Source organism: Cherax quadricarinatus, chromosome 8 (assembly GCF_038502225.1).
Source record: "Cherax quadricarinatus isolate ZL_2023a chromosome 8, ASM3850222v1, whole genome shotgun sequence".
Classification (NCBI taxonomy): Eukaryota; Metazoa; Arthropoda; class Malacostraca; order Decapoda; family Parastacidae; genus Cherax; species Cherax quadricarinatus.
Genome location: NC_091299.1, coordinates 9,374,729 through 9,396,967, shown reverse-complemented (window position 1 = coordinate 9,396,967; position 22,239 = coordinate 9,374,729). Strand labels below are relative to the sequence as shown.

The window sequence follows — 22,239 nt, the reverse complement described above, 5'->3', positions numbered from 1 at the left end:
TAGGTGCCCACAAGGGAGCTAGGTGCCCACAAGGGAGCTAGGTACCCACAAGGGAGCTATGTGCCCACAAGGGAGCTAGGTGCCCACAAGGGGTGAGGTTGGGTTGAGGTTGGGGAGAGGCTGGGGTGAGGCTGGGGTGAGGCTGGGGTGAGGCTGGAGTGAGGCTGGGGCGAGGCTGGGGTGAGGCAGAGGTGAAGCAGTGGTGAAGCTGGGGTGAAGCAGGGGTGAGGCTGGGGTGAGGCTGGGGTGAGGTAGGAGTGAGGCAGGGGTGAGGTAGGGGTGAGGCAGGGGTGAGGCAGGGGTGAGGCAGGGGTGAGGCAGGGGTGAGGCAGGGGTGAGGCTGGGGTGAGGCTGGAGTGAGGCTGGGGTGAGGCTGGGGTGAGGCTGGGGAGAGGCTGGGGTGAGGCTGGGGTGAGGTAGGAGTGAGGCTGGGGTGAGGTAGGAGTGAGGCAGGGGTGAGGCAGGGGTGAGGCCGGGGTGAGGTAGGGGTGAGGTTGGGGTGAGGCTGGGGTGAGGCAGGGGTGAGGCTGGGGTGAGGCTGGGGTGAGGCAGGGGAGAGGCTGGGGAGAAGCTGGGGTGAGGCTGGGGTGAGGCTGGGGTGAGGCTGGGGTGAGGCTGGGGTGAGCCTGGGGTGAGGCTGGGGTGAGGCTGGGGTGAGGCTGGGGTGAGGCTGGAGTGAGGCTGGAGTGAGGCTGGGGTGAGGCTGGGGTGAGGCTAGGGTGAGGCTAGGTTGAGGCTGGGGTGAGGCAGGGGTGAGGCTGGGGTGAGGCTGGGGTGAGGCAGAGGTGAAGCAGGGGTGAAGCTGGGGTGAGGCAGGGGTGAGGCTGGGGTGAGGCTGGGGTGAAATAGAAGTGAGGCAGGGGTGAGGTAGGGGTGAGGCTGGGGTGAGGCAGGGGTGAGGCAGGGGTGAGGCTGGGGTGAGGCTGGGGTGAGGCAGGGGTGAGGCTGGGGCGAGGCTGGGGCGAGGCTGGGGTGAGGCTGGGGTGAGGCTGGGGTGAGGCAGGGGTGAGGCTGGGGTGAGGCTGGGGTGAGGCAGGGGTGAGGCTGGGGTGAGGCTGGGGTGAGGCAGGGGTGAGGCAGGGGTGAGGCAGTGGTGACGCAGGGGTGAGGCAGGGGTGAGGCTGGGGTGAGGCAGGGGTGAGGCTGGGGTGAGGCAGGGGTGAGGCTGGGGTGAGGCTGGGGTGAGGCTGGGGTGAGGCTGGGGTGAGGCTGGGGTGAGGCAGGGGTGAGGCTGGGGTGAGGTAGGGGTGAGGCTAAGGTGAGGCAGGGGTGAGGCTGGGGTGAGGCAGGGGTGAGGCTAGGGTGAGGCAGGGTTGAGGTTGGGGTGAGGCAGGGGTGAGGCTGGGGTGAGGCTGGGGTGAGGCTGGGGTGAGGCTGGGGTGAGGCTGGGGTGAGGCAGGGGTGAGGCTGGGGTGAGGCAGGGGTGAGGCTGGGGTGAGGCTGGGGTGAGGCTGGGGTGCGGCTGGGGTGCGGCTGGGGTGTGGCTGGGGTGCGGCTGGGGTGCGGCAGGGGTGAGGCTAGGGTGTGGCAGGGTGGAGGTTGGGGTGAGGCTGGGGTGAGGCTGGGGGGAGGCTGGGGTGAGGCAGGGGTGAGGCTGGGGTGAGGCTGGGGTGAGGCTGGGGTGAGGCTGGGGTGAGGCTGGGGTGAGGCGGGGGTGAGGCTAGGGTGAGGCAGGGGTGAGGCTTGGGTGAGGCAGGGGTGAGGCTGGGGTGAGGCTGGGGTGAGGTATGGGTGAGGCTGGGGTGAGGCTGGGGTGAGGCTGGGGTGAGGCTGGGGTGAGGCTGGGGTGAGGCTGGGGTGAGGCTTGGGTGAGGCAGGGGTGAGGCTGGGGTGAGGCTGGGGTGAGGTAGGGGTGAGGCTGGGGTGAGGCTGGGGTGAGGCTGGGGTGAGGCTGGGGTGAGGCTGGGGTGAGGCTGGGGTGAGGCTTGGGTGAGGCAGGGATGAGGCTGGGGTGAGGCTGGGGTGAGGCTGGGGTGAGGCTGGGGTGAGGCTGGGGTGAGGCTTGGGTGAGGCAGGGGTGAGGCAGGGGTGAGGCTGGGGTGAGGCTGGGGTGAGGCTGGGGTGAGGCTGGGGTGAGGCTGGGGTGAGGCTGGGGTGAGGCTGGGGTGAGGCTGGGGTGAGGCAGGGGTGAGGCTATGGTGAGGCAGGGGTGAGGCTTGGGTGAGGCAGGGGTGAGGCTTGGGTGAGGCAGGGGTGAGGCTGGGGTGAGGCTGGGGTGAGGTAGGGGTGAGGCTGGGGTGAGGCTGGGGTGAGGCTGGGGTGAGGCTGGGGTGAGGCAGGGGTGAGGCTGGGGTGAGGCTGGGGTGAGGTAGGGGTGAGGCTGGGGTGAGGCTGGGGTGAGGCTGGGGTGAGGCTGGGGTGAGGCAGGGTGACAAACTTTCTCCAGGTGTGCAGTGTACCTGTGGGAAAGTTCACTTTCCCTGCAGTAAAGTCACACCAGAAACTCGTCTAATTATTTACACGGAAAATATATGTTGGGAAACTTTGTTGTGTGTGTGTGTGTGTGTGTGTGTGTGTGTGTGTGTGTGTGTGTGTGTGTGTGTGTGTGTGTGTGTGTGTGTGTGTGTGTAACAACAGCTTCTCATTTAAGTAATTATGATAAACACAAGAGGTAAGCGTGGACACGACGAGTGTATCTCTACTCTCCTGACCACAAGCACACACACACACACACACACACACACACACACACACACACACACACACACACACACACACACACACACACACACACACACACACACACACACACACATTCATTTTCGCTAAGAGAATCTTACAAAGGAACGAAGGAACTCAGAGACTAAAAGTTAACTTACAACAAACACTGAACTTGACTCCTGGATACTGAGTCTATGTCATCACTGAGGATCCTGACTCACCTGATCACTCTAACAAAATGACCCCCACCTGGAGAGGCCACGTACACATATTCCAAATCAGAGAGAGAGAGAGAGAGAGAGAGAGAGAGAGAGAGAGAGAGAGAGAGAGAGAGAGAGAGAGAGAGATTAAAATACAATTCTTATGGATTCCATCACAGTGAACTGAATTACTCCTTCATGATAAAGTTGATAAATTAGATAAACAAAGCAATCTGAAGAAAAATGTAGAATATAACTTTGGTATAAACACATAAGAAAGAAGGAACACTGCAGAAGGCCTACTGGCCCATACTAGGCAGGCCTTCTCAAACCCATATCTACTAACAAAAATATTGGCCCAACCCATTTGAAATAATAATAATAATAATAATAATAATAATAATAATAATAATAATAATAATAATAATAATAATAATAATAATAATATAATGAAAGGGCCAAACCCGCAAGGGTCATAAAGAGCTGGACATTAGAAATAACATTAGGAGAGAAGTAAGTAACTTGAGTAGATCTATTACCCACTATGTTAAGATGAACGTAGATAAACATGTCTACAGAGTAGGTTGCAGTGTTGTGGTAGCCAGGTTCAGTGTTGTGGTAGCCAGGTTCAGTGTTGTGGTAGCCAGGTTCAGTGTTGTGGTAGCCAGGTTCAGTGTTGTGGTAACCAGGTTCAGTGTTGTGGTAGCCAGGTTCAGTGTTGTGGTAGCCAGGTTCAGTGTTGTGGTAGCCAGGTTCAGTGTTGTGGTAGCCAGGTTCAGTGTTGTGGTAGCCAGGTTCAGTGTTGTGGTAGCCAGGTTCAGTGTTGTGGTAGCCAGGTTCAGTGTTGTGGTAGCCAGGTTCAGTGTTGTGGTAGCCAGGTTCAGTGTTATGGTAGCCAGGTTCAGTGTTATGGTAGCCAGGTTCAGTGTTGTGGTAGCCAGGTTCAGTGTTGTGGTAGCCAGGTTCAGTGTTGTGGTAGCCAGGTTCAGTGCTGTGGTAGCCAGGTTCAGTGTTGTGGTAGCCAGGTTCAGTGCTGTGGTAGCCAGGTTCAGTGTTGTGGTAGCCAGGTTCAGTGTTGTGGTAGCCAGGTTCAGTGTTGTGGTAGCCAGGTTCAGTGTTGTGGTAGCCAGGTTCAGTGTTGTGGTAGCCAGGTTCAGTGTTGTGGTAGCCAGGTTCAGTGTTGTGGTAGCCAGGTTCAGTGTTGTGGTAGCCAGGTTCAGGCGTAGTTACAAGTACATCTGACAGTCTGCCAGACACAGATGGTGAACAAACGAAATGCAAATTATGTGGCCAGCTTTATGGTCACCATGGTGAACACTTTGTGCTTAATTGTCCACTTATTGAGGAGTATAAATATACAGAGTATAATAACCCATGTGATATGTTAAGGTATCTTATTATTGAAAATAAGATACCAGACATTTTGGGGCCTAGTTTGGGGCCTTGTGTGTATCCATATGCTCTTGAGTTACCATTCACAGGATGGATATGGGGTGCACGATACATTAGCCACTTCCGTGGCAAAGTCTAAAGTTTAAGAGAGAGAGAGAGAGAGAGAGAGAGAGAGAGAGAGAGAGAGAGAGAGAGAGAGAGAGAGAGAGAGAGAGAGAGAGAGAGAGAGAGAGAGAGAGAGAGAGAGAGAGAGAGAAAGAGAGAGAGAGAGAGAGAGAGAGAGAGAGAGAGAGAGAGAGAGAGAGAGAGAGAGAGAGAGAGAGAGAGAGAGAGAGAGAGAGAGAGAGAGAGAGAGAGAGAATTTGATTTCTTGTTTCAATTAAGTATGTGTATTATATATACACATATAACACACACACACACACACACACACACACACACACACACACACACACACACACACACACACACACACACACACACACACACACACACACACACAAACAGCGTTATAGAAGTCTTAATACAGTGTACTAGTGTTGAGGGTGAATTACTGTACCTGCTCAAGGGCGTGCTTGTCGAGGTGTTGGTGCAGGTGTGGGGTGGGGTGGTGGGCGGGAAGGAACAGCGCCCCCGCACTGTTGTGCATTACGCCCACACCTGCCATCATCCTGCACGCCCACACGCCACGCCCATACAAAACGCCTATCGTGGATCAGCGGAGTTCCTGGTCTCTTCGTGGGATGTAATCATTACGCCCATCTTATTGAAGGGTGGGCGGTGGTGTGGGTGGGCGGCGGTGTGGGTGGGCGGCGATGGTGGGCAGGGGTCGAGAGCAGGTGTGGGTTCCAGATGGATTGTTGGAGGAGAGAGGTGTAGCTTTCTGGCAGGTGACACTACTGGCACCAACTGTGTACAGGCCCCAGCTGTGACAGGTGGAACTACACGCTCGCAATCACCTGATTAAGTCACCATCATTTACCTCAGAGATGTGTCACTCACTGTAACACCTGCTACGCACTGTAACATGTGTCGACACACTGTAACACTTGCCACCCACACTGTAACATGTGTCGACACACTATAACACCTGCCACACACACCGTAACATGTGTCGACACACTGTAACACCTGTCACACGAATCTGCTGGTTATTAACTCATGTAAAAACTCACTGTCAGCCACATAGAATGTATATATATATATATATATATATATATATATATATATATATATATATATATATATATATATATATATATATATATATATATATATATATATATATATATATATATATATATATACTGACATATACATCTGGGTGTATGTATCTTAGGTAACTTTAAACTCTTTTCAAGGGTTTTATCTAGTCAAAAAGGAAGAACTTAACCCAGGATAAGAAAACAAAACCAGTCTAGTTAATTATTAGTAAATAATTCCGTAAAAATAACAGAAATACACAGGCCACCCCTTTAACCGTTTTCTAAATATTCCCACCAGTACCATTTTCTATGCTAAAAGTCTGACGCAGCTGGTGCAGTGTTGCAGGTGGTGCAAACTGTGTCGCAGGTGGTTGAAGACTGGTACAGCTTCACTACCTAAACTGAAGTTTCGAGCAGAGAAACCTGCGTCGTCCCCCGCCAGGGATCTACCATGAAGACAACCTAAGCTTCAGGGCCCCTAATCCTGAGGGCCCCCGAGAAGCCCACTTCAGTCCACATTGCTCAAAAAATTGGGTCTACTGGGTGAGAAAGGGTTTTAAAATAATGCTATTAATAATATAGTGTAATCCAATATAAAAATAATTGATAAAAATAAAAATTAGGAGATAATTAAATTATCATGTTGGCCGGAAGAAAACGATAAAAAATGTTCTGGTTAAGAATGTTGAAATTTTGTCAGTGTAGTCGAACCTCTACTGGAACCCCGTTGTTGTTTACAAAGTTGTCAGTGTTGTCGAACCTCTACTGGAACCCCGTTGTTGTTTACAAAGTTGTCAGTGTTGTCGAACCTCTACTGGAACCCCGTTGTTGTTTACAAAGTTGTCAGTGTTGTCGAACCTCTACTGGAACCCCGTTGTTGTTTACAAAGTTGTCAGTGTTGTCGAACCTCTACTGGAACCCCGTTGTTGTTTACAAAGTTGTCAGTGTTGTCGAACCTCTACTGGAACCCCGTTGTTGTTTACAAAGTTGTCAGTGTTGTCGAACCTCTACTGGAACCCCGTTGTTGTTTACAAAGTTGTCAGTGTTGTCGAACCTCTACTGGAACCCCGTTGTTGTTTACAAAGTTGTCAGTGTTGTCGAACCTCTACTGGAACCCCGTTGTTGTTTACAAAGTTGTCAGTGTTGTCGAACCTCTACTGGAACCCCGTTGTTGTTTACAAAGTTGTCAGTGTTGTCGAACCTCTACTGGAACCCCGTTGTTGTTTACAAAGTTGTCAGTGTTGTCGAACCTCTACTGGAACCCCGTTGTTGTTTACAAAGTTGTCAGTGTTGTCGAAACCTCTACTGGAACCCCGTTGTTGTTTACAAAGTTGTCAGTGTTGTCAAACCTCTACTGGAACCCCGTTGTTGTTTACAAAGTTGTCAGTGTTGTCGAACCTCTACTGGAACCCCGTTGTTGTTTACAAAGTTGTCAGTGTTGTCAAACCTCTACTGGAACCCCGTTGTTGTTTACAAAGTTGTCAGTGTTGTCGAACCTCTACTGGAACCCCGTTGTTGTTTACAAAGTTGTCAGTGTTGTCGAACCTCTACTGGAACCCCGTTGTTGTTTACAAAGTTGTCAGTGTTGTCGAACCTCTACTGGGACCCCGTTGTTGTTTACAAAGTTGTCAGTGTTGTCGAACCTCTACTGGAACCCCGTTGTTGTTTACAAAGTTGTCAGTGTTGTCGAACCTCTACTGGGACCCCGTTGTTGTTTACAAAGTTGTCAGTGTTGTCAAACCTCTACTGGAACCCCGTTGTTGTTTACAAAGTTGTCAGTGTTGTCGAACCTCTACTGGAACCCCGTTGTTGTTTACAAAGTTGTCAGTGTTGTCAAACCTCTACTGGAACCCCGTTGTTGTTTACAAAGTTGTCAGTGTTGTCGAACCTCTACTGGAACCCCGTTGTTGTTTACAAAGTTGTCAGTGTTGTCAAACCTCTACTGGAACCCCGTTGTTGTTTACAAAGTTGTCAGTGTTGTCGAATCTCTACTGGAACCCCGTTGTTGGTTCCAAAGTTGTCAGTGTTGTCGAACCTCTACTGGAACCCCGTTGTTGTTTACAAAGTTGTCAGTGTTGTCGAACCTCTACTGGAACCCCGTTGTTGTTTACAAAGTTGTCAGTGTTGTCGAATCTCTACTGGAACCCCGTTGTTGGTTCCAAAGTTGTCAGTGTTGTCGAACCTCTACTGGAACCCCGTTGTTGTTTACAAAGTTGTCAGTGTTGTCGAACCTCTACTGGAACCCCGTTGTTGTTTACAAAGTTGTCAGTGTTGTCGAACCTCTACTGGAACCCCGTTGTTGTTTACAAAGTTGTCAGTGTTGTCAAACCTCTACTGGAACCCCGTTGTTGTTTACAAAGTTGTCAGTGTTGTCGAATCTCTACTGGAACCCCGTTGTTGTTTACAAAGTTGTCAGTGTTGTCGAACCTCTACTGGAACCCCGTTGTTGTTTACAAAGTTGTCAGTGTTGTCGAACCTCTACTGGAACCCCGTTGTTGTTTACAAAGTTGTCAGTGTTGTCGAACCTCTACTGGAACCCCGTTGTTGTTTACAAAGTTGTCAGTGTTGTCGAATCTCTACTGGAACCCCGTTGTTGTTTACAAAGTTGTCAGTGTTGTCGAACCTCTACTGGAACCCCGTTGTTGTTTACAAAGTTGTCAGTGTTGTCAAACCTCTACTGGAACCCCGTTGTTGTTTACAAAGTTGTCAGTGTTGTCGAACCTCTACTGGAACCCCGTTGTTGTTTACAAAGTTGTCAGTGTTGTCGAACCTCTACTGGAACCCCGTTGTTGTTTACAAAGTTGTCAGTGTTGTCGAACCTCTACTGGAACCCCGTTGTTGTTTACAAAGTTGTCAGTGTTGTCAAACCTCTACTGGAACCCCGTTGTTGTTTACAAAGTTGTCAGTGTTGTCAAACCTCTACTGGAACCCCGTTGTTGTTTACAAAGTTGTCAGTGTTGTCGAATCTCTACTGGAACCCCGTTGTTGTTTACAAAGTTGTCAGTGTTGTCGAATCTCTACTGGAACCCCGTTGTTGTTTACAAAGTTGTCAGTGTTGTCGAACCTCTACTGGAACCCCGTTGTTGTTTACAAAGTTGTCAGTGTTGTCAAACCTCTACTGGAACCCCGTTGTTGTTTACAAAGTTGTCAGTGTTGTCGAACCTCTACTGGAACCCCGTTGTTGTTTACAAAGTTGTCAGTGTTGTCGAACCTCTACTGGAACCCCGTTGTTGTTTACAAAGTTGTCAGTGTTGTCGAACCTCTACTGGAACCCCGTTGTTGTTTACAAAGTTGTCAGTGTTGTCAAACCTCTACTGGAACCCCGTTGTTGTTTACAAAGTTGTCAGTGTTGTCGAATCTCTACTGGAACCCCGTTGTTGTTTACAAAGTTGTCAGTGTTGTCGAATCTCTACTGGAACCCCGTTGTTGTTTACAAAGTTGTCAGTGTTGTCGAACCTCTACTGGAACCCCGTTGTTGTTTACAAAGTTGTCAGTGTTGTCAAACCTCTACTGGAACCCCGTTGTTGTTTACAAAGTTGTCAGTGTTGTCGAATCTCTACTGGAACCCCGTTGTTGTTTACAAAGTTGTCAGTGTTGTCGAATCTCTACTGGAACCCCGTTGTTGGTTCCAAAGTTGTCAGTGTTGTCGAACCTCTACTGGAACCCCGTTGTTGTTTACAAAGTTGTCAGTGTTGTCGAACCTCTACTGGAACCCCGTTGTTGTTTACAAAGTTGTCAGTGTTGTCAAACCTCTACTGGAACCCCGTTGTTGTTTACAAAGTTGTCAGTGTTGTCGAATCTCTACTGGAACCCCGTTGTTGTTTACAAAGTTGTCAGTGTTGTCGAATCTCTACTGGAACCCCGTTGTTGGTTCCAAAGTTGTCAGTGTTGTCGAACCTCTACTGGAACCCCGTTGTTGTTTACAAAGTTGTCAGTGTTGTCGAACCTCTACTGGAACCCCGTTGTTGTTTACAAAGTTGTCAGTGTTGTCGAACCTCTACTGGAACCCCGTTGTTGTTTACAAAGTTGTCAGTGTTGTCGAACCTCTACTGGAACCCCGTTGTTGTTTACAAAGTTGTCAGTGTTGTCGAACCTCTACTGGAACCCCGTTGTTGTTTACAAAGTTGTCAGTGTTGTCGAACCTCTACTGGAACCCCGTTGTTGTTTACAAAGTTGTCAGTGTTGTCGAACCTCTACTGGAACCCCGTTGTTGTTTACAAAGTTGTCAGTGTTGTCGAACCTCTACTGGAACCCCGTTGTTGTTTACAAAGTTGTCAGTGTTGTCGAACCTCTACTGGGACCCCGTTGTTGTTTACAAAGTTGTCAGTGTTGTCGAACCTCTACTGGAACCCCGTTGTTGTTTACAAAGTTGTCAGTGTTGTCGAACCTCTACTGGAACCCCGTTGTTGTTTACAAAGTTGTCAGTGTTGTCGAACCTCTACTGGAACCCCGTTGTTGTTTACAAAGTTGTCAGTGTTGTCGAACCTCTACTGGAACCCCGTTGTTGTTTACAAAGTTGTCAGTGTTGTCGAACCTCTACTGGGACCCCGTTGTTGTTTACAAAGTTGTCAGTGTTGTCGAACCTCTACTGGAACCCCGTTGTTGGTTCCAAAGTTGTCAGTGTTGTCGAACCTCTACTGGAACCCCGTTGTTGTTTACAAAGTTGTCAGTGTTGTCGAACCTCTACTGGAACCCCGTTGTTGTTTACAAAGTTGTCAGTGTTGTCGAACCTCTACTGGAACCCCGTTGTTGGTTCCAAAGTTGTCAGTGTTGTCGAACCTCTACTGGAACCCCGTTGTTGTTTACAAAGTTGTCAGTGTTGTAGAATCTCTACTGGAACCCCGTTGTTGGTTCCAAAGTTGTCAGTGTTGTCGAACCTCTACTGGAACCCCGTTGTTGTTTACAAAGTTGTCAGTGTTGTCGAACCTCTACTGGAACCCCGTTGTTGTTTACAAAGTTGTCAGTGTTGTCGAACCTCTACTGGAACCCCGTTGTTGGTTCCAAAGTTGTCAGTGTTGTCGAACCTCTACTGGAACCCCGTTGTTGTTTACAAAGTTGTCAGTGTTGTCGAACCTCTACTGGAACCCCGTTGTTGTTTACAAAGTTGTCAGTGTTGTCGAACCTCTGCTGGAACCCCGTTGTTGTTTACAAAGTTGTCAGTGTTGTCGAACCTCTACTGGAACCCCGTTGTTGTTTACAAAGTTGTCAGTGTTGTCGAACCTCTACTGGAACCCCGTTGTTGGTTCCAAAGTTGTCAGTGTTGTCGAACCTCTACTGGAACCCCGTTGTTGTTTACAAAGTTGTCAGTGTTGTCGAACCTCTACTGGAACCCCGTTGTTGGTTCCAAAGTTGTCAGTGTTGTCGAACCTCTACTGGAACCCCGTTGTTGGTTCCAAAGTTGTCAGTGTTGTCGAACCTCTGCTGGAATCCCGTTGTTGTTTACAAAGTTGTCAGTGTTGTCGAACCTCTACTGGAACCCCGTTGTTGGTTCCAAAGTTGTCAGTGTTGTCGAACCTCTGCTGGAATCCCGTTGTTGTTTACAAAGTTGTCATGGTAACAGTTCAAGCTTCAGGGCCCCAAAAATGTAGGTCCGTGGGTGTCTGCACGTGATGTGTTACCATCATTATCACTCACGTGTTACTATCATTATCATTGATGTGTTACCATCGTTATCATTGATGTGTTACCATCATTATCATTGATGTCTTACCATTGTTATCATTGATGTGTTACCATAATTATCATTGATGTATTGCCATCATTATCACTGATGTGTTACCATCATTATCACTGATGTGTTACCATCATTATCACTGATGTGTTACCATCAATATCACTCATGTGTTACCATCATTATCACTGATGTGCTACCATCATTATCATTGATGTGTTATCATCATTATCACTGATGTGTTACCATCATTATCACTAATGTGTTACCATCGTTATCATTGATGTGTTACCATCATTATCACTGATGTCTTGCCATCATTATCACTGATGTGTTACCATCATTATCACTGATGTGTTACCATCATTATCACTGATGTGTTACCATCATTATCACTGATGTGTTACCATCATTATCACTGATGTGATACCATCAATATCACTCATGTGTTACCATCATTATCACTGATGTGTTACCATCATTATCACTGATGTGATACCATCAATATCACTCATGTGTTACCATCATTATCATTGATGTGTTACCATCATTATTACTGATGTGTTACCATCATTATCACTGATGTGATACCATCAATATCACTCATGTGTTACCATCATTATCATTGATGTGTTACCATCATTATCACTGATGTGTTACCATCATTATCATTGATGTGTTACCATCATTATCACTGATGTCTTGCCATCATTATCACTGATGTGTTACCATCATTATCATTGATGTGTTACCATCATTATCACTGATGTGTTACCATCATTATCATTGATGTGTTACCATCATTATCATTGATGTCTTGCCATCATTATCACTGATGTGTTACCATCATTATCATTGATGTGTTACCATCGTTATCACTCATGTGTTACTATCATTATCATTGATGTGTTACAATCATTATCATTGATGTGTTACCATCATTATCATTGATGTGTTACCATCATTATCATTGATGTGTTACCATCGTTATCATTGATGTGTTACCATCGTTATCATTGATGTGTTACCATCGTTATCACTCATGTGTTACTATCATTATCATTGATGTGTTACAATCATTATCATTGATGTGTTACCATCATTATCATTGATGTGTTACCATCATTATCATTGATGTGTTACCATCGTTATCATTGATGTGTTACCATCGTTATCATTGATGTGTTAAAATCATCATCGCTGATGTGTTACAATCATCATCACTGTCTTACAATCATCATCGCTGATGTGTTACAATCATCATCGCTGATGTGTTACAATCATCATCACTGTCTTACAATCATCATCACTGATGTGTTACAATCATCATCGCTGATGTGTTACAATCATCATCGCTGATGTGTTACAATCATCATCGCTGATGTGTTACAATCATCATCGCTGATGTGTTACAATCATCATCGCTGATGTGTTACAATCATCATCACTGTCTTACAATCATCATCACTGATGTGTTACAATCATCATCGCTGATGTGTTACAATCATCATCACTGTCTTACAATCATCATCACTGATGTGTTACAATCATCATCGCTGATGTGTTACAATCATCATCGCTGATGTGTTACAATCATCATCGCTGATGTGTTACAATCATCATCGCTGATGTGTTACAATCATCATCACTGTCTTACAATCATCATCGCTGATGTGTTACAATCATCATCACTGATGTGTTACAATCATCATCGCTGATGTGTTACAATCATCATCACTGATGTGTTACAATCATCATCGCTGATGTGTTACAATCATCATCGCTGATGTGTTACAATCATCATCGCTGATGTGTTACAATCATCATCGCTGATGTGTTACAATCATCATCGCTGATGTGTTACAATCATCATCACTGTCTTACAATCATCATCACTGATGTGTTACAATCATCATCGCTGATGTGTTACAATCATCATCGCTGATGTGTTACAATCATCATCGCTGATGTGTTACAATCATCATCACTGTCTTACAATCATCATCACTGATGTGTTACAATCATCATCGCTGATGTGTTACAATCATCATCGCTGATGTGTTACAATCATCATCACTGATGTGTTACAATCATCATCGCTGATGTGTTACAATCATCATCACTGATGTGTTACAATCATCATCGCTGATGTGTTACAATCATCATCGCTGATGTGTTACAATCATCATCGCTGATGTGTTACAATCATCATCGCTGATGTGTTACAATCATCATCGCTGATGTGTTACAATCATCATCACTGATGTGTTACAATCATCATCGCTGATGTGTTACAATCATCATCACTGATGTGTTACAATCATCATCGCTGATGTGTTACAATCATCATCGCTGATGTGTTACAATCATCATCGCTGATGTGTTACAATCATCATCGCTGATGTGTTACAATCATCATCGCTGATGTGTTACAATCATCATCACTGATGTGTTACAATCATCATCGCTGATGTGTTACAATCATCATCACTGATGTGTTACAATCATCATCGCTGATGTGTTACAATCATCATCGCTGATGTGTTACAATCATCATCACTGATGTGTTACAATCCTACCGTCACACATAACGCTTATAAAATACCAAAACTTTTCCTACGAAGAAAGAATTAACTCGCACGTAGCAGCAGCAGCCACCGAGGAAACCTCGTCTTCTAACTCCAACAAATTTTCTGAATCCATGACTGTTAATTGGAGGAAGAAGCTGGATGTACCTACTTGCCTACCTACCTACCTACTTGCCTACCTACCTACCTACTTGCCTACCTACTAGCTACCTACTTACTTGCCTACCTACCTACCTACCTACTTGCCTACCTACCTACCTAATCTACCTACCTACCTACCTACTTACCTACCTACCTACTTGCCTACCTACTTGCCTACCTACGTACCTACCTACCGACCTACCTACCGACCTACCTACCTACCGACGTACCTACCTACCTACCGACCTACCTACCTACTTACCTACCTACCTACCTACCTACCGACCTACCTCCCTATCTACCTACCTACCTACCGACCTACCTACCTACCTACCTACGTACTGACCTACCTACCTACTTACCTACCTACCTACCTACCGACCTACCTACCTACCGACCTACCTACGTACCTACCTACCGACCTACCTACCTACCGACCTACCTACCTACCGACCTACCTACCTACCTACCGACCTACCTACCTACCTACCTACCGACCTACCTACCTACCTACCTACCGACCTACCTACCTACCTACCTACCTACCGACCTACCTACCTACCGACCTACTTACCTACCTACCGACCTACCTACCTACCTACCGACCTACCTACCTACCTACCTACCTACCGACCTACCTATCTACCTACCTACCTACCTACCTACCTACCGACCTACCTACCTACCGACCTACCTACCTACCGACCTACTTACCTACCTACCGACCTACCTACCTACCTACCTACCGACCTACCTTCCTCCTGCCTTAATTGCAAGATATTTTTTCCCTCTGAATAACTCAACAACCAGATGAACCGAGAACAACAGACAAATAACCCGCACATACGAGAGAGGAGCTGACGACGACGTTCCGGTCCGACTTGGACCATTTACGTATAATGTGTGACGTCGTAGTCAGCTGCTCTCTCGTATGTGCGGGTTATTTTTGTATTGTTCCAGTCACGGTATTGTGCCATTTTGTTCTTTATGAAACAAGAGGATGAAAACATTTACGGACGCGCCTTGAAGAACAATTACCAATGTTTTTTCTTTTTTTTTAACTGTTGAACATAAGATCTTCTGACATTATAACTCCCAGGTCTCACTCACTTGACTTATGTTTTACTGAATGGTTTGAGTTGGTCTTGTACCCTAATCTTGCTTTGATTTCCTCCATTCTTCCATGAGATATTAAACGAAATTTGTCCTTACTGAACATTATAACGCTGTCAGTGGTCCACTGGCAGACTTGCTTTATATCAGCTTAGACGCTCACTGTGTCTTCTATGGATGCCACTTTCATGGAGATGTTAGTATCGTCTACAAAGAATGATACAGTGTTATGAGTGGAGAGAAGCGAGTACCGTGCCTTGGGGGACAAAACTCTTCACTGTTTACTGTAACCTGATGAAATTAAGACACATGTGCAACATCTGGGTATCTTTATTGTATACGTTTCGCAATCCAGTTGCTTTATCAATACAAATTCTAGGACATAACTTGAAGACAGTAGAACTATGTACAGAAGATGAGGTAATCAGTCCCTCAACCTAGGAGTAGATGCGAAGAGCACCGTAGTCGTGGAGATTCTGAAGCAGAAGCAAGGAGCCTGGCGCTTATATAGTAACGTCAGGTGTAGCAGACGAAGGCATATTCACTGTTGGGCTCTATTTGTTAGGAAGTTAAATATCTGTCTGCCCACCTTCCCAGTTGTTCCTTCTGTACGCATTTTGTGTACGGTTACAAAGTCATTGTATAGTACACATGCGTCTGTAAGTGCATCCAAAACCATGTCGTTATACACCAGGAATTGTGAAAGGCCAGGAGCGTCCTGTTCTGAATCCTTGTTAACCAGGGTTGTTCAGTTGCTGTTAGTCCAACCCCAGCGGTCACCAGTGACCTGACCAACTCCAGTAAGCCACTGGTCACTAGTTTCGTGATCAACAACCCCAGTAAGCCAGTGGTTACCAGTGACCCGACCAACAACCCCAGTAAGCCAGTGGTTACCAGTGACCCGACCAACAACCCCAGTAAGCCAGTGGTCACCAGTGACCTGACCAACTCCAGTAAGCCACTGGTCACTAGTTACGTGACCAACCCCAGTAAGCCAATGGTCACTAGTTTCGTTATCAACAACCCCAGTAAGCCAGTGGTTACCAGTGACCCGACCAACAACCCCAGTAAGCCAGTGGTCACTAATTACGTGACCAACCCCAGTAAGCCACTGGTCACTAGTTACGTGACCAACCCCAGTAAGCCACTGGTCACTAGTTTCGTTATCAACAACCCCAGTAAGCCAGTGGTCATTAGTTACGTGACCAACAACCCCAGTAACCCAGCGGTCACAAGTGACCTGCCCAACAACCCCAGTAAGCCAGTGGTCACCAGTGACCTGACCAACAACCCCAATAAGCCAGTGGCATCTAGTTACGTCATCAGCAACCCAGTAAGCCAGTGGTCACTAGTTACATGACAAACAAACCCAGTAAGCCAGTGGTTACTAGTTACGTGACCAACAACTCCAGTAAGCCAGTGGTCACTACGTGACCAACAACTCCAGTAAGCCAGCGGTCACTAGATACGTGACCGCTGGCTTACTGGAGTTGTTGGTCACGTAACTAGTGACCACTGGCTTACAGTGGTTGTTGGTCACGTAGTGACCACTGGCTTACTGGAGTTGTTGGTCACGTAACTAGTGACCACTGGCTTACTGGAGTTGTTGGTCACGTAACTAGTGACCACTGGCTTACTGGAGTTGTTGGTCACGTAACTAGTGACCACTGGCTTACTGGAGTTGTTGGTCACGTAACTAGTGATCACTGGCTTACTGGAGTTGTTGGTCACGTAACTAGTGACCGCTGGCTTACTGGAGTTGTTGGTCACGTAACTAGCGGTCACTGGCTTATTGGAGTTGTTGGTCACGTAACTAGTGACCACTGGCTTACTGGAGTTGTTGGTCACGTAACTAGTGATCACTGGCTTACTGGAGTTGTTGGTCACGTAACTAGTGATCACTGGCTTACTGGAGTTGTTGGTCACGTAACTAGTGGTCACTAGTTATGTGACCAACAACTCCAGTAAGGCAGCGGTCACCAGTAAAGTGACCAACCCCAGGGAGTTGAATCGTAGCTCTAGGCCTTTCGTGTTGCAATAAACACATTATCAGAAGCTTGCAATGTTGCAGAGAAGAAGAGGAGGTCCAAACAAATACGATAACAGGTAGCGCCAGTGATCGCACACAGGTGCTTTCTGTTATCGTATTTGTTTGGATCTCCTCTTCTTTTTTGCAAGCTTCTGATGATGTGTTTATTGCAACACGAAAGGCCTAGAGCTATCATTCAGTTCTCTCTGTGGTTGTTTTCCACATAACTGTCTTATATCTGTAACTGGTTACAGTCCGGCCTGTGACCACCAGTCTTTTAGAAGTAATCAAACAACACCAGTCATATATCCATATTACACTCTCCCCTTCCCCTCCCCCTCCCCCTCACAACCTCCCCCTCCCCCTCACAACCTCCCCCTACCCCTCACAACCTCCCCGTCCATCTCAAAACCTCCCCTCTCCCTTACAACCTCCCCTCTCCCTCACAACCTCCCCCTCTCCCTCACAACCTCCCCCTCTCCCTCACAACCTCCCCTCTCCCTCACACAACCTCCCCTCTCCCTCACAGCCTCTTCTCCCCCTCACAACCTCTCCTCTCCCTCACAATATCCCCTCTCCCTCACAACCCCCCTCTCCCTCACAACCTCCCCTCTCCCTCACAACCTCCCCCTCCTCCTCACAGCTTCCCCTCTCCCTCACAACCTCCCCTCTCCCTCACAACCTCCCCCTCTCCCTCACAACCTCCCCTCTCCCTCACACAACCTCCCCTCTCCCTCACAACCTCCCCTATCCCTCACAACCTCCCCCTCTCCCTCACAACATCCCCTCTCCCTCACTATTTCCCCTCTCCCTCACAACCTCCCCATCTCCCTCACAACCTCCCCTCTTCCTCACACAACCTCCCCTCTCCCTCACAACCTCCCCTATCCCTCACACCGTCCCCTCTCCCTCACAACCTCCCCTATCCCTCACAACCTCCCCTCTCCCTCACAACCTCCCCTCTCCCTCACAACCTCCCCTCTCCCTCACAACCTCCCCTCTCCCTCACACAACCACCCCTCCCCCACCCGTGTTGCATGTCTTGTTAACCTCGTTCAGTGACTGACCAGGTTATAGTAACGAGACATTCAACCCTACAAACAATCTATTCTGACCTCAGAGACCTAAATTCACGTCAGGGAACGTGTAACGAGGACATGTGAGTTGGAACGTTAGCCCAGCCACGTTAAAAAATAAATAACGAGCCATATATGCCACGTTCATGGCAACACCCTCACCGTACACGTTCATGGCAACACCCTCATCGTACACGTTCATGGCAACACGCTCACCGTACACGTTCATGGCAACACCCTCACCGTACACGTTCATGGCAACACCCTCATCGTACACGTTCATGGCAACACGCTCACCGTACACGTTCATGGCAACACCCTCACCGTACACGTTCATGGCAACACCCTCACCGTACACGTTCATGGCAACACGCTCACCGTACACGTTCATGGCAACACGCTCACCGTACACGTTCATGGCAACACCCTCACCGTACACGTTCATGGCAACACGCTCACCGTACACGTTCATGGCAACACGCTCACCGTACACGTTCATGGCAACACCCTCACCGTACACGTTCATGGCAACACGCTCACCGTACACGTTCATGGCAACACGCTCACCGTACACTTTCATGGCAACACCCTCACCGTACACGTTCATGGCAACACCCTCACCGTACACGTTCATGGCAACACCCTCACCGTACACGTTCATGGCAACACGCTCACCGTACACGTTCATGGCAACACCCTCACCGTACACGTTCATGGCAACACGCTCACCGTACACGTTCATGGCAACACGCTCACCGTACACGTTCATGGCAACACCCTCACCGTACACGTTCATGGCAACACGCTCACCGTACACGTTCATGGCAACACGCTCACCGTACACGTTCATGGCAACACCCTCACAGTACACGTTCATGGCAACACGCTCACCGTACACGTTCATGGCAACACCCTCATCGTACACGTTCATGGCAACACCCTCACCGTACACGTTCATGGCAACACCCTCACAGTACACGTTCATGGCAACACCCTCACCGTACACGTTCATGGCAACACCCTCACAGTACACGTTCATGGCAACACGCTCACCGTACACGTTCATGGCAACACGCTCACCGTACACGTTCATGGCAACACGCTCACCGTACACGTTCATGGCAACACGCTCACCGTACACGTTCATGGCAACACGCTCACCCTACACGTTCATGGCAACACCCTCATCGTACACGTTCATGGCAACACCCTCACCGTACACGTTCATGGCAACACCCTCACCGTACACGTTCATGGCAACACCCTCACAGTACACGTTCATGGCAACACGCTCACCGTACACGTTCATGGCAACACGCTCACCGTACACGTTCATGGCAACACGCTCACCGTACACGTTCATGGCAACACGCTCACCCTACACGTTCATGGCAACACCCTCATCGTACACGTTCATGGCAACACCCTCACCGTACACGTTCATGGCAACACGCTCACCGTACACGTTCATGGCAACACCCTCATCGTACACGTTCATGGCAACACGCTCACCGTACACGTTCATGGCAACACGCTCACCGTACACGTTCATGGCAACACGCTCACAGTACACGTTCATGGCAACACCCTCACCGTACACGTTCATGGCAACACGCTCACCGTACACGTTCATGGCAACACCCTCACCGTACACGTTCATGGCAACACGCTCACCGTACACGTTCATGGCAACACGCTCACAGTACACGTTCATGGCAACACCCTCACCGTACACGTTCATGGCAACACCCTCACAGTACACGTTCATGGCAACACGCTCACCGTACACGTTCATGGCAACACCCTCACCGTACACGTTCATGGCAACACGCTCACCGTACACGTTCATGGCAACACGCTCACAGTACACGTTCATGGCAACACCCTCACCGTACACGTTCATGGCAACACCCTCACAGTACACGTTCATGGCAACACCCTCACAGTACACGTTCATGGCAACACGCTCACCGTACACGTTCATGGCAACACCCTCACCGTACACGTTCATGGCAACACGCTCACCGTACACGTTCATGGCAACACGCTCACCGTACACGTTCATGGCAACACCCTCACCGTACACGTTCATGGCAACACCCTCACCGTACACGTTCATGGCAACACCCTCACAGTGTTGCCATGAACAACGCGGTGAACGTTACCATGGAAAACCTGCTGTCCAACACTTCATTATCATTATTATTATTATTATTATTATTATTATTATTATTATTACTATTATTATTATTATTATTATTATTATTATTATTATTATTATTATTACTATTATTATTATTATTATTATCATTATTATTATTATTATTATTATTATTATTATTATTGTTATCATTATTATTATTATTATTATTATTATTATTATTATTATTATTATTATTATTACTGAAATATTGTTGCTACTATTATTTAATAATACTGTTATTATTCTATTACATTCTTAACTGTTAACTTCATGAGGAAACTATGACGCCCGTACGAGTTTAGCGATCACCAGGGGAAACCAGGTTCAGCTCCAGATAAGTAACTCCAATTCCTCGCATGAAGAGCTTCTCATTCCGTTGCAAACGTCAGAACATCACTGAACCTCAGCAGAACCTGACGCCACTAACAAGGTCTTAAGAACCTTCAAGATAAACGAATAACATCACTCAACATATAAACACAATAAACTTTATATATATATATATATATATATATATATATATATATATATATATATATATATATATATATATATATATATATATATATATATATATATATCACTTCTACTGAAAGGCAAAGATGAATTAGTTAAACAATTTACTTCCACTAATCCATCTTTACCTTACATGTATGGACTAATAAAAACACACAAACCAGGGAATCCAGTCAGACCAATTATTAGCTCCATAGGGTCTGTTTCATATAAATTATCCAAATGGCTTGTTGATATTTTCAGCCATATTGTTGGCAAAATTTCTAACTTTAATGTTAAAAACAACATAGACTTGGTTGATAAATTAAGCTCCTTGACTGACTTAAATGATTTTAACATGGTTAGTTTTGATGTTACTTCCTTGTTTACGAAAGTTCCTGTTGATGATTTATTAAGTTTCTTATCTGAAGAACTCGTTAACTATGATTTACCATTGCCAGTTCCTACTATCATTAAACTTATTAAACTTTGCATTGTTGATGCAAAATTTGTATTTAATGATAAGTTTTACACTCAGAAGTTTGGTATGGCAATGAGAAATCCTCTTTCACCTGTTCTTAGTAACCTATACATGGAATTTTTTGAAACAAGGTTACTTAACACAATCCTCCCTAATAGAGCTAAATGGTTCAGATATGTTGATGATATTTTGTGTCTTATGCCCAAAAATGTAGATATACACCATTTCCTTGGAAAATTAAATAGCTTAGCCCATTCTGTAAACTTTACTGTTGAGTTTGAAGAAAATAACTCATTGCCTTTTCTAGATGTTTTAATTATTAAGGGTAATAATGAATTCAAATTCAAAATTTACAGAAAACCTACAAATAACTGTTCCTATGTCCACTATTATTCCTCGCATCAAGATAGAGTCAAACTGTCTGTTTTCTCATCAATGTTTTTGAGAGCTTTACGAATTTGTAGTCCTGAGTTCATAGATGAGGAAATATCCAAAATTTATGAAATAGGTAATGATTTAAAATACCCAAGAAATGTAATTGATAAATCTTTTAAAGTTGCTAGAAATACTTTTTACAATCCAAAAAGGGACAACCAGCCTTATTCAACTAAAAATATGTTGGTTCTCCCTTACCATGAAAACTTGGTTGATATGCCTTCTCTTCTTAAGACTTTTAATATTAAAGTTGTATTAAAAAATCTTGATACAGTAAAAAAACTTTTGATAAAGAATTCCCCCCAAAATGCTGATGGATGTGTCTATAAGATTCCTTGTAAAATTTGCGATAAAGTTTATTACGGTCAAACTGGTAAAAATCTCGAACTAAGATTAAAACAACATAAATATAGCATTAGAACTGGACAAGATTCCAATGCTCTATTTATTCATGTAAGAGATTTTAACCATCCAGTTGATTTTCAAAAAGTTGAGAAAGTAGTATCAAGCAAGTCCATGGTCGACAGGAATATAATTGAATCTTGTTTC

General features: G+C 46.4%; 1 protein-coding gene across 7 annotated transcripts in view; it reads right to left on the bottom strand.

Annotated features, from left to right (window-relative positions):
- Positions 1-22,239, bottom strand: part of CdGAPr (GTPase-activating protein CdGAPr) — a 1,516,021-nt gene that overhangs the window by 286,683 nt on the left and 1,207,099 nt on the right. Inside the window, exon 1 of one of the 7 annotated variants that reach the window (XM_070082840.1) lies at positions 4,813-5,388. The exons of the other annotated variants lie outside the window; for them this stretch is intronic. Within the exon in view, the coding sequence (XP_069938941.1) occupies positions 4,813-4,923 (111 nt within the window). The 5' untranslated portion in view covers positions 4,924-5,388. Of the gene's footprint in view, positions 1-4,812; positions 5,389-22,239 lie in introns of those variants that run through there. 7 annotated transcript variants of the gene reach the window in all.